The sequence below is a fragment of the Phyllopteryx taeniolatus genome, chromosome 8, assembly GCF_024500385.1.
Source record: "Phyllopteryx taeniolatus isolate TA_2022b chromosome 8, UOR_Ptae_1.2, whole genome shotgun sequence".
In the NCBI taxonomy this organism is placed as follows: domain Eukaryota; kingdom Metazoa; phylum Chordata; class Actinopteri; order Syngnathiformes; family Syngnathidae; genus Phyllopteryx; species Phyllopteryx taeniolatus.
Window position 1 is genome coordinate 10,529,789 of NC_084509.1, and position 14,847 is coordinate 10,544,635.

General features: G+C 43.1%; 1 protein-coding gene across 3 annotated transcripts in view; it reads left to right on the top strand.

The window, feature by feature from the left end:
- Positions 1 to 426: 426 nt before the first annotated feature.
- dhx36 (DEAH (Asp-Glu-Ala-His) box polypeptide 36) overlaps positions 427 to 14,847 on the top strand; it is a 45,802-nt gene continuing 31,381 nt past the window's right edge. For all 3 annotated transcript variants that reach the window (XM_061783292.1, XM_061783291.1, XM_061783290.1), the window contains exons 1-17: positions 427 to 944; positions 1,107 to 1,267; positions 2,029 to 2,112; positions 3,750 to 3,978; positions 4,055 to 4,093; positions 4,171 to 4,341; positions 4,419 to 4,498; positions 7,783 to 7,857; positions 8,562 to 8,728; positions 8,827 to 8,908; positions 8,987 to 9,127; positions 10,003 to 10,108; positions 10,598 to 10,685; positions 12,350 to 12,405; positions 12,519 to 12,583; positions 12,927 to 13,070; positions 13,369 to 13,486. In XM_061783292.1, the coding sequence (XP_061639276.1) occupies positions 714 to 944; positions 1,107 to 1,267; positions 2,029 to 2,112; positions 3,750 to 3,978; positions 4,055 to 4,093; positions 4,171 to 4,341; positions 4,419 to 4,498; positions 7,783 to 7,857; positions 8,562 to 8,728; positions 8,827 to 8,908; positions 8,987 to 9,127; positions 10,003 to 10,108; positions 10,598 to 10,685; positions 12,350 to 12,405; positions 12,519 to 12,583; positions 12,927 to 13,070; positions 13,369 to 13,486 (2,037 nt within the window). In that variant the 5' untranslated portion in view covers positions 427 to 713. The remainder of the gene's footprint in view (positions 945 to 1,106; positions 1,268 to 2,028; positions 2,113 to 3,749; positions 3,979 to 4,054; positions 4,094 to 4,170; positions 4,342 to 4,418; positions 4,499 to 7,782; positions 7,858 to 8,561; positions 8,729 to 8,826; positions 8,909 to 8,986; positions 9,128 to 10,002; positions 10,109 to 10,597; positions 10,686 to 12,349; positions 12,406 to 12,518; positions 12,584 to 12,926; positions 13,071 to 13,368; positions 13,487 to 14,847) is intronic.

Consider the following 14,847-nt stretch of genomic DNA (forward strand, 5'->3'; position numbering starts at 1 on the left):
CGGTATAGGGCATTAAGCTAGACCTTTTTCATTTGGCCGCGACCTTTAAAGCCAAGACAAAAGGTCATTCCCGATGCCTCAGCGAGCCGTGAGTCCGCTTTACACTGGCAACACAGTCTGGCTGCTGGTTATAACTAAGCAATAATAAGTAGATGGAGGTCAAAATATATATTTTTAAAAGTCGATCGATCGATCGATCTATCTATCTATCTATCTATCTATCTATCTATCTATCTATCTATCTATCTATCTATCTATCTATCTATCTATCTATCTATCTATCTATCTATCTATCTATCTATCTATCTATCTATCTATCTATCTATCTATCTATCTATCTATCTATCTATCTATCTATCTATCTAATCATCCTCGTCTTCCCACCCCTTTTTTTTTTACCCGCTGAGTCCAATCACAGCCCTTGACGTAATTTTCAAGCCGCAATGACTGGTAACGTCACAAATGTGCGACTCGCCGGATGGAAACAAGCGCATGAATAGCTTATGACGGCTCATTTATTGTATTATTTTCAAACGACATATTAGAAATAATTCTTACATGTTTAGCTAACATCAATGCTAGTGAGTTAACGTCTTAACGTTAAGTCTCCGCTCCCGCGTTGAATCTCTTAGCCCCAAGCTAGTGCTGTTTGCTAACGGGTGCGACAACTTGTCTCATTTCGTGCCAACGTCGTTTGTTTCTCTTGCGTCGGGATGAGTAAAAAGTACGGAGGTGGGGGCGGTGGACGAGACAGAAGAGGAGGTAGTAGTAGAGGCTTTCGTGATGGCAGCAGAGAAAGAGCCGAACGGGGAAGTGGTTTTAGTGGCAGCTTCGACCAGGACAACGACGGTGGTCGCCATCCATCACACTTGAAGGGCCGTGAGATTGGCTTGTGGTACGCAAAGTACGGGGCCGTGAGGAAGAAACAGGCTGACCGGAGATCGGTATGTTTACACATTCATTCTCTCAAGTAACTGTGAGTATGGGCTGCTTCTCCGGATTTGCTAGAACCACACTGTGCTCTGATAACGTGTAGAACTTATGGATCTGCTCTCTTTAGCATTTACTTGATTAATTCACGTTTTTTTTTACCTCCTTGTGTGCAGCGGGCAGTGGTCCAGATGGATGAGTCCAGAGAGCAGCACATTATTAAGCTGCTCGACTCCGTCCAGAATGACCAGTCAGGTCCGGAGAGACCGAGTGGAAATGCGAGAGGCTTTGCGTCGGCGGACAACTGGCGTGCACGTTCCAATAAAAGTGGCCACTGGTGAGACCTTTTGACGTGATTGCTTTTAGATAGCGATAGATACTTTATTCATCCACAAGGGAAATTCATTGTCCCTGAAATCTCCGCAATGAAAACAAAAGGCAGAGCAGTCATGCTGAATTGCTAACAATGGTACAGATCCTAAACATATTATACATCAAAAAGAGTGTCCAAACATTTTAACAATATAAATAAATATTATTTTATGTATACAGAAATAAGTCTGGTGCAGTCTAAAGGTCTGGAATAAGGTACATGGTGATCAGTGTGCAAAATATTGACAGTACAGTAAAAAGGTGAGGGAACACGTTTTCCTCTCAGGGCTGAATTAAAAAGCCGCATGACTTGAAGGATGTAGGACTTCCTTAGTCAGCAGCCTGTCACTGAAGCTGCTGCTCTGCCTGGAGATGTTGCTGTGCAGTGGAAGCTGTTGATTGTCCATGTTGGACATAGGCTTGTTCAGCATCCTACTTTCTGCCACAGATGTCAGGCTGTCCAATTATGTGCCCATGACAGAGCTTCCTCCTCAGTTTGTCTTCGTGAGAAGTGTCATTTATCTTGTCGCTGCCCCTCCAGTGCGTATATGAGGGTTCTCGCCACCACAGACTGGTAGAACATCTGCAGCATGTTTATGCAGATGTTAAAGAAAGCCAGTCGCCTGAGGAACTTTAGACTATAAGGAAGACAGAACACAGGGTATTGATGTCTATTTTAAGTTGTTGCTGAGTCTGGCAGGACTGTGACCAATGTTCTTTGTGCAGCTATTTTGATGGAGACATGACCGAAGAGGAAAAACGGAAGATCAAATTTGAGAGGGAAGACATTGACACAACACACAAGAAACGGTAACCACTGCATTTCCTCAGACATTGTGTAGGGCAGCAATGTCAGACTTGCCATCATCCGGGGCCACATCGTGGTCATGGTTGTCTTCAGGGGGCCAATAATACTGATGAAAGTGAAAACAATTAAAAAAATTAATCTAGATGTAATTGCACAGGGTTTAACATACAACAATACAACAAAAAGCACGGTTCTGTACTTACCTTGGGTTTAAGTTTAGGCAGTAACACTTCTTGTCTCCTACTTAATATGTTCTGTATAATAATCACTAAGGCTGGAACGATTCTGTATTGAAACCGAAAATCGCAGTCTTCAAGTAAACAAACGTCTGTGTCGTCTTTGAAATTGCAGAACTGTGACATGCCCCTCCAACTGCATTCCTACATTCTACATACAGCCACATGAGCTCACACTGCCACCAAACTTATTATTATGTTTTAAGTTAATTTAATAACACCTAAACCAAGATTTAAGATACATTTCTTCATCAAGCCTCCTCCAACTGCTTATCATGGGACAACTTTCTCTGGTTTGCTCATGTTGCCTATACGTGGTTTACTTTGATTTTTCACTACTTACACGTCTATAGAACAGCGAAGTGTCCGGCCAAGAAGGCGACACAGTCCGTGTGCATCTGCACGGGTCCAAGAGTATGGAAACTGCGCTGGTTCTGCTGCCCAAATTATGGATTAACGTAGCAGTTAGGCGTGCATCGTTAGCCTCGGCTAGTCTGATCTGGTCACTAAGGAGGGAGAGGAACAAGGGCAGCTAGCGGCGCAAATTCAGTGAAAGTCAATCTTCGTCCCTAATGTTGTGTCCAATAACGTGAGTACAACGACTGTGTGCCGACAGTACTTTATTCCAACTTGATACGATACGATTGTGCGCATTCCATAACAGGCCTTTTGCCACACCGCCAGATTTTTTTTTTTTTTTTTTTTGCCAAAGTAAGAGAAGCCTTTTTGTTCTTTTTGGTCAGCAGTGGTTTTTGCCTTGGAACTCTGCCATGGATGCCATTTTTGTTCAGTCTCTTCCTTATTGTTGTGTCATGTAAACTGATCTTAACTGAGGAAAGGGAGACCTGCAGTTCTTCAGAAGTTGTCCTGAGTTTCTTTGTGGCCTCCTGGATTAGTCACTGCTGTTCTTTTGGGGTAATCCAAGATGGCCGCATCCTGATCCTTTGTGATACACCTCAGTCTGCTTTTCTAAATAATTGGGCTCTTCTAAGAGTTTTTGGTGCCTTATCTCTAAGTTGCAGCTACTTTTTGATTGGCATAGTATACAGTGGGTACGGAAAGTATTCAGACCCCTTAAATTTTTCACTCTTTGTTATATTGCAGCCTTTTGTTAAAATCATTGAAGTTCATTTTTCCTTCATTAATGTACACACAGCACCCCATATTGACAAAAAAATAACAGAATAGATGTTTTGTTTAAAATGAAAAGAAAAAAAATGCACAGCGTCTTCCTTGGCGGAAGCATAATTGAAGCAGGGTGTCTTAGAGCAGAGACCACTATTTACGGATATGACATTGATGAGAACCAGATAGCAACGGACTTCACTTCCTAATTACAAATGATCAATAGCGTTTCAAGCAAACTTATTTTATTTTCCCCTTTTTTTTTTTTTTTTAATTAGTTCTAGCTCACAGGCAGTTGTTAAAGATGAGATTCCTGACAGATGGGATGATGATGATGTGGTGGAGCTGCAGCAACTGGAGGAGGAAGAAGATAGGGAGAAACTGAGGAGGAATGAGAAAGATCTAGAATTCTTACTCCAGGAAATAGCTAGAGATGTTTTGCTGGACGAATCGCTGAAGAGAGATCTGCAGAGTAAGAAATCACACCCAAAGTACAAGGAAATGCTGGTGAGTGTTAATGAAGGTTTGTTTCTCAATGCTATTCAATGCTTACTAATTACTTACTATTTGCTCTTTTCCTTAGCGGTTCAGAGAAAAGTTGCCATCCTATGGGAAGAAAGAGGTTCATTCTTGATTTTGAAAAGAAACAGTCGTACCTTGCTTTCCTTTCTCCTCCATCTGATCACATTGTGCCATCAGGAGCTAGTGCGGCTGATCAACTCCAACCAAGTGCTGGTGGTGAGCGGTGAAACAGGCTGCGGAAAAACCACGCAGGTGACCCAGTTCATCCTGGACGACCACATCAACCGCGGCATGGGCTCTATGTGCCGTGTGGTTTGCACGCAGCCTCGGCGCATTAGCGCCATCTCGGTACGGCACTTCCACGTGTAGCTCATGTCGTTGCTCGGCATGGTTTCCTGCCTAATTTAGGTTTACACCTCACGCAGGTAGCAGAGCGCGTGGCTGCCGAGAGGGCAGAAAAGGTTGGCAGTGGAAATTCGTGTGGTTATCAAATTCGCTTGCAGAGGTAAGTCCATGGCTCCAAAGCCAGTTATACACATACTGCTTTTTAACATCTTTAGTTCTTTAACTTTGTTCAATGTGAGAGACCTCAGAAAAACTCTGCATGTGAAATGGGAGTCAGCACACACCTGGCACCATGTAAAGCACCTCCTATGAACCCCTAATAAAGTTCAGATGTTCTAGTAGGCTTTTTGTAATTTGCAATCTTAAATATTGAGTATTGTTTAATATTTACAATTGTCTGCCCTCCTTGCACACCCCACACCACAGGTTAATCGCTCAGGATTGTCCATTGCAGATTTAGTTTGGCGGGAATATGGTCAAATTAGGCCGTATTATCAGTATACAGGTATGTGTACTTACAGTGGGTACGAAAAGTATTCAGACCCCCATAAATTTTTTACTCTTTGTTATATTGCAGCCATTTGCTAAAATCATTTAAGTTCACCTTTTTCCTCATTAATGTACATACAGCACCCCATATTGACAGAAAAACACGGAATTGTTGAAATTTTTGCAGAAGAAATGGACAGCACCCGAGTTAGATATGAGTGCCACAGCAAAGGGTCTGAATACTTATGGCTGTGTGATATTTAAGTTTTTGTTTTTTAATAAATCTGCAAAAATTTCAGCAATTCCGTTTTTTTTCTGTCAATATGGGGTGCTGTGTGTACATTGAGGGGAAAAAATTGACTTAAATGAATTTAGCATATTGCTGCAGTATAACAAAGAGTTAAAAATTTAAGGAGGTGTAAATACTTTCCATACCCACTGTATTTTAAGATGGAAGAATAGCGTGTGAACCAAGTGCCACTGTCCATCCATCCATCCATTTTCTCAGCCGCTTCTCCTCACTAGGGTCGCGGGCGTGCTGGAGCCTATCCCAGCTGTCATCGGGCAGGAGGCGGGGTACACCCTGAACTGGTTGCCAGCCAATCGCAGGGCACATAGGAACAAACAACCATTCGCACTCACAGTCATGCCTACGGGCAATTTAGAGTCTCCAATTCATGCATGTTTTTGGGATGTGGGAGGAAACCGGAGTACCCGGAGAAAACCCACGCAGGCACGGGGAGAACATGCAAACTCCACACAGGCGGGGCCGGGGATTGAACCCGGGTCCTCAGAACTGTGAGGCTGACGCTCTAACCAGTCGGCCACCGTGCCGCCCAAGTGCCACTGTCTTATACACAATATACACCCACTGGCCACAACTTTAAGGAAACCTTTTGATGAGATTACGAGAGAGCTTCATTAATATTGTCTTTTTACAGAGATTAATTTGATGTGTTGATAATATTGTGGTTTAATTGCACAGATACAATGGGTACGGAAAGTATTCCGACCCCCTTAAATTTTTCACTTTGTTATATTGCAGCCGTTTGCTAAAATCATTTAAGTTCATTTAAAAAAACCAAAACGGAATTGTTGAAATTTTTGCAGATTTATTACAAAAATAACTGAAATATCACACAGCCATAAGTATTCAGACCCTTTGCTGTGACACTCAGATATTTAACTTGGGTGCTGTTCATTTCTTCTGAACATCCTTGAAATGGTTCTAAATCTTCATTTGAGTCCAGCTGTGTTTGATTATACTGATTGGACTTGATTGGGAAAGCCACACCCGTGTCTGTATAAGACCTTACAGCTACAGTACACGTCAGAGCAAATGAGAATCATGAGGTCAAAGGAACGGCATGAAAGCTCAGAGATCTGTGCAAGGTTACAAAAACGTTTCTGCTGTACTTAAGGTTCCTAAGAGCACAGTGGCCTCCATAATCCTTAAATGGAAGACATTTGGGACGACCAGAACCCTTCCTAGAGCTGGCCGTCCAGCCAAACTGAGCAATCGGGGGAGAAGAGCCTTGGTGAGAGACGTAAAGAAGAACCCAAAGATCACTGTGGCTGAGCTCCAGAGATGCACTTGGGAGATGGGAGAAAGTTCTAGAAAGTCAACCATCACTGCAGCCCTCCACCAGTCGGGCTTTATGGCAGAGTGGCCCAACGGAAGCCTCTCCTCAGTGCAAGACACGTGAAAGCCTGCATGGTAAAAAAAAAAACACCTGAAGGACTCCAAGATGGTGAGAAATAAGATTCTCTGGTCTGATGAGACCAAGATAGAACTTTTTGGCCTTAATTGTAAGCAGTATGTGGGCGAAAACCAGGCACCGTTCATCCCCTGTCAAATACAGTCCCAACAGTGAAGCATGGTGGTGGCAGCATCATGCTGTGGGGGTGTTTTTCAGCTGCAGGGACAGGACGACTAGTTGCAATCGAAGGAAAGATGAATGCCGCCAAGTACTGGGATATCCGGGACGAAAACCTTCTCCAGAGTGCTCAGGACCTCAGACTGGGCCGAAGGCTCACCTTCCAACAAGACAATAACCCTAAGACACAGCTAAAATAACGAAGGAGTGGCTTCCGAACAACTCCGTGACTGTTCTTGAATGGCCCAGTCAGAGCCCTGACTTAAACCCAATTGAGCATCTCTTGGAGAGACCTGAAAATAGCTGTCCACCAATGTTGACCAGCCAACCTGACAGAACTGGAGAGGATCTGCAAGGAGGAATGGTACAGGATCCCCCAATCCAGGTGTGAAAAATTTAAGGGGTCTGAATACTTTCCGTACCCACTGTATGTATCCCTGTTTACTCTATTCTGTTATGTTCTAGTTCATGTTTAGACAATTTCTGGAAAATTATTGTTGTATTTTTCCTTTTTTTTAATTTATTTTTTTTATATACCTTAGGTAGACCTCACTCTTTGTCCTTTTCTACTTTTGTCCATGATTGTTTTTTCTTCTTTAAGTTAGTTTCGTAGATTTTGTTTAACTGTATTCACAAAGCGTGACTCCAGTATAACAATGTACCAGAATTGCTCTGGACCTGTACAAATCGCAATGAATAAAATTATTCGAAACACGTCTGTGTGTTTTGGATTTCATTAGTTTGTGCCGCTGTCACTAATGCAGTGACTGAATATTGTAATTATATACATTAAGTGAACAAAATGAAAGCTCGTTAAGTTGGAGACAGAGAGTATGTTATATAGAAGGGATAATGATAGAGGAGATGAAAGTTACACAGACGGTAATGGATAATGAACACCGACTGTCAGAAAATAGAAAAAATAATGGCCTCCTGTCTGACACATTTGTATCCTTTTCGGCACGTTCAAAGAACAAAGTAGTTTCTGCGAAATGCCAAACTTTCTCATTTTTGAATAAGCCATCTGTAAAGAACCTAATTTGGAAAATGCATTTTATTCCCTTCTTTCTTTCCCTAGCCAGTTACCACGGAGACAAGGTTCAGTCCTGTACTGTACCACGGGCATTATCCTTCAGTGGCTCCGCTCAGACTCGTGAGTGTCCCTCCTCCCAGCATTTCTTTTTCGGCTACTTCAGCTGGCCCTCCTTCCCTCTGTGTCACTTGGCTTCATTGATTCGTGCTTGCTGTCAGTGCCAGACATTAGTATGCACCTCCCATCCTCTTAGGCAGAGAAAACACACACAAACACAGTTGAGTCATCCCCGCCTGCTCTTCCTTGGATCACGAGTATCCTCGGTCGGAAGCGAGGGTGCCCGCTCTTGTTGTCTCATTTGTGCTCATCCCGAATTTGGCACGACTTGAACCGTGTGAGTCATTTTAGGACTACGGGCAGTCTGACAAAATGCTGCAACTATTTTACCTCATGTTTACACAGCAGTGGGCCCAGAGGTTGGTACAGTGCGTTTATACTTGGACTAAATGATGACTCATAAATCTTTTCAGTCTAGAGAATTCAATTACTTTAATCATAGATGAGTGCTTATAGGACCAAACACAGACGGCATCGGTTTATATCCCAAATGTAATCATTATGATTCCTAGGGCTAAATTTGTCCAAGATTTTAGCTGCAAAGAGTTAAATAACAAGGGGTGCAAATTTGAAATCCTGACCCTAATTAGCATGCAAGCCAAGGCTTGTAAACATATGAAGGAATGTAGTGTTATCACACCATAGCCGTCACAGCAATAAGAAGAAATAAAAGAAACATTTGAAACTTGTCTTGTTGTCCTTGTCAGTCGGCTATCAAGTGTCAGCCATTTGGTTCTGGATGAGATCCACGAGAGAAGCCTGCACTCCGACGTGTTGCTCACCATCGTCAAGGACCTACTCGAAGTGCGATATGACCTCAAGGTCATCCTGATGAGTGCCACGCTCAACGCAGAGAAATTCTCGAAGTACTTCGGTATTTAAATAAACATTTTATTTACTTCTTAAATAAAAAGCCTCAGCTTTCAGCACTTATGTTAAAGAATGGGTCTCCTTCTGTGTCACGCCCTTTAGAGAACTGCCCCATGATCCACATCCCAGGCTTGACATTCCCAGTGGAGGAATTCCTTGTAGAGGACGTTGTGGAGATGACAAGGTAGAACGTTAAGCTTACACGTAACTTTTCCAGTTAAGCTGGAATCCCGTTTTTTTGTTTGTTTGTTTTTTTAACCAGGTATCATCCCAAGAACCAGGACCGCCGGCCTGCATGGAAAAGAGGCTTCTGGCAGGGACGCCACTCCAGACCTGAAAAGGAGGAGAAGGAGGCCGAATACAAAGAGAGCTGGCCTTGTTTTGCTCGCACACTCCAAGCCAGGTGGGTGGAAGAGCACCGTTAGGTAGCTAAGTTAGGAGGAGTAGCTGTTCACCCATTCTTTGTTGATTTGGAGATGAAGTGAAGTGTGAACTGTGAACCCCCACATATTCACAAATTCACCTATTCATGGTTTGCATTGTTGCATGGTTTGTGTGATACCAAACCCTGATGATCGGTTGCCTTTTTGGAGTTGTCACCCTATCCATCCATACAGTTTCTATTCCCCTTGTACTCATATGGTTCATTGTTGAGCTGGAGACTATCACAGCTGACTTAGAGCGAGTGGCGGGGTATACCTTGAACCAGTCGACAGCCAATCGCAGGGTGCCTATTGACAAAGAACCATTTCTGATGACATTCACATCCATCCATCCATTTTCTGAGCCGCTTCTCCTCACTAGGGTCGCGGGCGTGCTGGAGCCTATCCCAGCTATCATCGGGCAGTAGGTGGGGTACACTCTGAACTGGTTGCCAGCCAATTGCAGGGCACATACAAACAAACAACCATTCGCACTCACAGTCACACCTACGGGCAATTTAGAGTCTCCAATTAATGCATGTTTTTGGGATGCGGGAAGAAACCGGAGTGCCCAGAGAAAACCCACGCAGGCACGGGGAGAACATGCAAACTCCACACAGGCGGGGCCGGGGATTGAACCCGGGTCCTCAGAACTGTGAGGCTGACGCTCTAAACAGTCGTCCACCATTCCGCCATGATATTCACACTTATGGACAATTTAAAGTTTTAATTTAACCTGAAAGGCATGTTTCTGAAATGTGAAAGTAAGCTGGAGAAAGCCCATGAACCTCATCATGCTGCCTTTTTCACACCAGTTTATAGTATTATAACATGTATGTCACTTGTTTTCCCCCAGATACTCTGAGAGCACCATAGCTGCTCTCGAGATGCTGGATGGCGATGACAAGATTGACTTGGAGCTCATCGTGGCACTCATCCGCCATATTGTGCTCAACGATGAGGTGAGTTTGCTGTAATATACTTAATTGAGTAAACACACAATACAATCAGGTCCAGTCCAATAATTCCAACTCTATAACATTGAAAATCCAAACTGAGTGTCATTATGCTTGCTGAATATATTTGTGAAGGTAGAGCAGATGGGAAGAACAGCAGGGTTAGCATCCAAGCACACAGTGACATAAGATCAGAGGAAATGACACGGCTCCTGGGCAGCAGCTCAGTGCTAATGAGCGATTGCAAAGATGCTCTCCCGCTGCATGTTCATTCCATACAATTTTTTTCTATCTCTAGCGGTGCTTTGATATGATGAAAAGTCATATCAAAATCATATCAAAAGTTGACTTGTGTGATAACAAATTGTACTCGATAAGGAGCTGGAATTTAATGTGTGTTTGACAAAGACAAAGCCTAAATAGAAAATGCGAGTTTCTTCACTTTATCTTAGTTTGACGACTCCTAAGTGGCGCTCCCATCTTTTTGTACAACAGGAAGGAGCCATCTTGGTCTTCTTGCCCGGCTGGGACAACATCAGCAGCCTCAATGACTTGCTAATGGGACAGCAGATGTTCAGATCAGGTAGACAGACGCACGCGCGCACACAGTTTCCCATGATTTCCATGTGACTTTATCATTATCGTAAGTTTGAACAACCTCAAAAAGTTTGTAAAAGAATCTGCTTATCATCATTGCCACGGCGGCCAGGACACTCTCAGGTGCCTCTTATAGCGCTAGCATTGGTGCTAAAGTCCATGTTGTACATCAAAATTGTATAAGCAATTAAAATAATACACTTCACCGCAAAGGGAGCCCTTCAGCAGAAAAGCAATTCTTCATTATTTCTTTTTTAATCATGAAGATATCTAGCAAATGTGTATATTTGGCTTTGACACTCCCCCTCAGCCTCTGGCAAACAAATTTAGTGAATGATGTGACTGTTAGAGTTAACAAACAACATTTACTGGTTACAGTTTAAGCATAAAAATTTAAACCAATAGAATCCGAATCGGTCTATGTAGCGTGGCTATTTTAACATCGAATAGCTTTTCGGTAGTTAAGCTACTTGTCACATCGATAGCAAAATAGCATTCACAGACGCTACATTTCCCCGACCGTTGTAAACATTGAATACAACGTCACGTTATGTAACTTGTCTCAAGTTTGCCTTCGTAATCGGGGCCGGCGGAGAAATGTGCGCTGCAGATTGTAAACATGCAGCCAATATGGCAATTACCATGGGCTATTTACGTCAGCAAACTAATGCTTCTTCTCGAGCCCATTCAGTCCACTTATACATTCCAGTGTTGATACTTTGCGACCCCAAAAAGAAACTCCCGAGAGGCCACACAGCCAGGTATGTCCCGAAGCCAATCCCCGGTCGGCTAAGCTAATCATCACGACTTAAAGTTCAAAAAGTCAGTCAGTGCTCAGCAAGCAGTGCGATAGTTTAAAACAAAACAAAACAAAATAATGTGCGTGTATATGGTGGCGTTCGAATTGGCACCGTGTGCTTGACCCCCCTTGGCTCTTAACTAATGTTTTTTTGTGCAAATAATTTTCTCTACAAATTGTTGTCGTCTATTTAAATAATTACTTTATTTTAAAATATAGATATATATTTTGTTGTTTATTTTTTAAAGTGCCATAAAGCAACAATTCTCCGACAAGTGGTCATGTACATGTTTGAAAAAAAGGTTATACAAATGTTATTTTATATTATTGGGTTAAGTCAAGTCAATCGAGACTTAAAGCTAGAAGTCCACCAATGGTTAATCACGTTTTTGGTATCCTATCGGCCAATTCACAAAGGATTTTCATCTTGCCCGTCTGCTGCAGTCGCCGGACTATAACACTTGTGGAGCAGCAAAATGTCTGGGCAACACACCACAGTCTTCATACATCTCTGCGGTTCAGAGAGTACAAAAATAAGATGGTTGTGGATTAGAATAGCAGTTAGCCTCATTAGTTTCAGCTATTTCCAATCATCGCTAGTCTTAGAATATTCTAGCAGCAGGAAGTGTACTATAAGTGCATGGAAATATTTTACTGAAAATGAATTCTTCTTCTTAAATTCAAGCTTCAAGTCTACACTTCAATCAAGTCTTGTTTTATTAAAAATCCATTGTACATACTATGTAAAAAGTTGATGCCTATGTTGTAGTATGTAGCAGCAGCTCGACACAGCAGGTACAACTTGTATTCTGGCCTTACCAGCGCTGCCTTGTTTGTGCTTCCTGTTACAGATCGTTTTGTTATCATCCCACTGCACTCACTCATGCCGACGGTTAATCAGACGCAGGTCAGTATTTGCCGCCTCCGTCTCTCTCAACCCCTCGGACAAACATCCAGCTTTATTGCCCCCCCTCAATTTTGCCGGAATCCAATCTCAATGTCATCCTCCGCCCCTCCCAGGTATTCAAACGGCCTCCATCTGGTGTGCGAAAGATTGTGATTGCTACCAATATAGCTGAGACAAGGTAAGTGTAAAGTGTCTCGCTCAGACTTTTTGTTCGAGGCTTTCAACATTTTCACTTGTGTGAGTGCAAAGCAGTGGCTAATGATTAAGGACTATGATATTGGCTTGAATGAGGCTGACTAACTGGAGATTTAGTCATGCACTCAAGCACAAATTAAAGAAGTGGCCCGTGCTCACCATTACTTCTATAAAAATAGCTGCTAAATTTCCCCTAGGGCTCAATTTTATTTTCTACTCTAGTCAAAACCAAACATTTTCGAACAGCTTGCTTTGAAGTGATTTTCTGTCTGACTTCATTCCATTCCCATTTTCATCGCACACTTGCTCTACCCCACATCTCTCAGCATCACCATAGATGATGTTGTTTTTGTAATCGATGGAGGCAAGATCAAAGAAACCAACTTCGACACCAACAACAACATCAGCACCATGACGGCCGAGTGGGTGAGCCTGGCCAATGCCAAGCAAAGGAAAGGGCGCGCTGGCAGGTGCGTATGTATTTGCCTTTGTTTACTCACCGGGGCCATTTTATAGACGTTAGGGCCACTGTGATTACATCCGATGCCAATCTTACTTTTATCATCCCCATTTGTTTCCCAAAAGTCACTAAATGAGAATGTTTCCAGCTTCTGTTGGCTCTTTCCAACATCAAAGTGGAGCTGGGCCCAATTAGCGCAAGCTGCTTGCTGAGTGCAGTTTCGTGCCATTGATTCTCAATTAAGCTTTTTCTCTTCCCTGACTTTTTTTTTTTCGCTTCTCCTCTCTGTTCTGCATGCATATGCATAGAGTGTGTCCAGGAAAGTGCTATCATCTGTATAATGGTCTCCGAGCCAGCCTTCTGGATGCCTACCAATTACCAGAAATCATGAGGACTCCGTTGGAGGAGCTGTGCCTGCAGATCAAGGTCTGTAACGTGTGCTCCAATCACAGGCAGACACCTCAGAGCACAAATCTTGAAGGATGTGCTGAGTTGTTTGAAAGCCTTATTTTTCAGCAGCGTGACACATTGAGGCCATGTCCATATTAACACATTTGAAATTCAATATTTTTTCCTGATGTGTTTTGGTTCTTATGTTCACAAGTAAACTGCATTTTAAGTCTTTAGCCTGTTACATTACCTTTTGAAGTGAGAGTTTTCATCAATCCATCCATTTTCTGAGCCGCTTCTCCTCACTAGGGTCGCGGGCGTGCTGGAGCCTATCCCAGCTGTCATCGGGCAGGAGGCGGGGTACACCCTGAACTGGTTGCCAGCCAATCGCAGGGCACATACAAATAAACAACCATTTGCACTCACAGTTACACCTACGGGTGATTTAGAGTCTCCAATTAATGCATGTTTTTGGGATGTGGGAGGAAACCGGAGTGCCCGGCCGGAGAAAACCCACGCAGGCACGGGGAGAACATGCAAACTCCACACAGGCGGGGCCGGGATTGAACCCGGGTCCTCAGAACTGTGAGGCTGACGCTCTAACCAGTCATCCACCGTGCCGCCTCAGAGTTTTGAGTTTTGTATAAATGGTATGGACACGGAAAGCTGTGTGGCCTAGTTGTTCCACTTGCGCAAGTACTGTAGTTTACGAAGCCCCTTTCACGCTGCCTGCAAAAGCTACAATTGTGTTGGCTATTTCTTGTGTTGCTGTCCTGTATAAATGGAACTAACACGTACAGAATGAGGTAACGAAGTCGGCCCGGCAGTTTCCTGGCTTCAGAGGTAGTGTCAGAGTTGTAATAGACCTGAATTGTCACCTGTGTGATATGTGAATGCCAGGGTGGCGGCACAGGGGTGTGAATACTTGACACACGTCCTGCCATTTTGTGTTGAAAACCGAGATTTGACTGTTCTTTGTTCTGTATAAATGGCACAAATATGGAATGGAGGGAAAATGTCATTCCACAAATATTCTACCTTCGAATGTAGCATCAGAAGGCCCTTTCACACTCTCTGGTCAAGCTGCGATGGTTTGATGGTCGCTGTTCTCCGTTAACAGCACAGACACAGAAAGGGGGCTACTAAGTTGTTTCTTAAATTATTCACCTTCAGAGGTAGGTTTACACTACCCCTTCAGGCCAAGATTTATATGCTTTTTTTCAGGGTTTTGTATATACGGCAGCAACATGAAATGGGGATTTTAAGTTCATTCATTAATTTATCGCCTTTGGAGCTTGTATCAGCCCCTTTTACACTGTTTGTTAAATTCTGAATTTTCAGATGTTTTTCTTTAGCAACTGTTCTGTAAATGACACTAACACAGAATGGGGGGATAA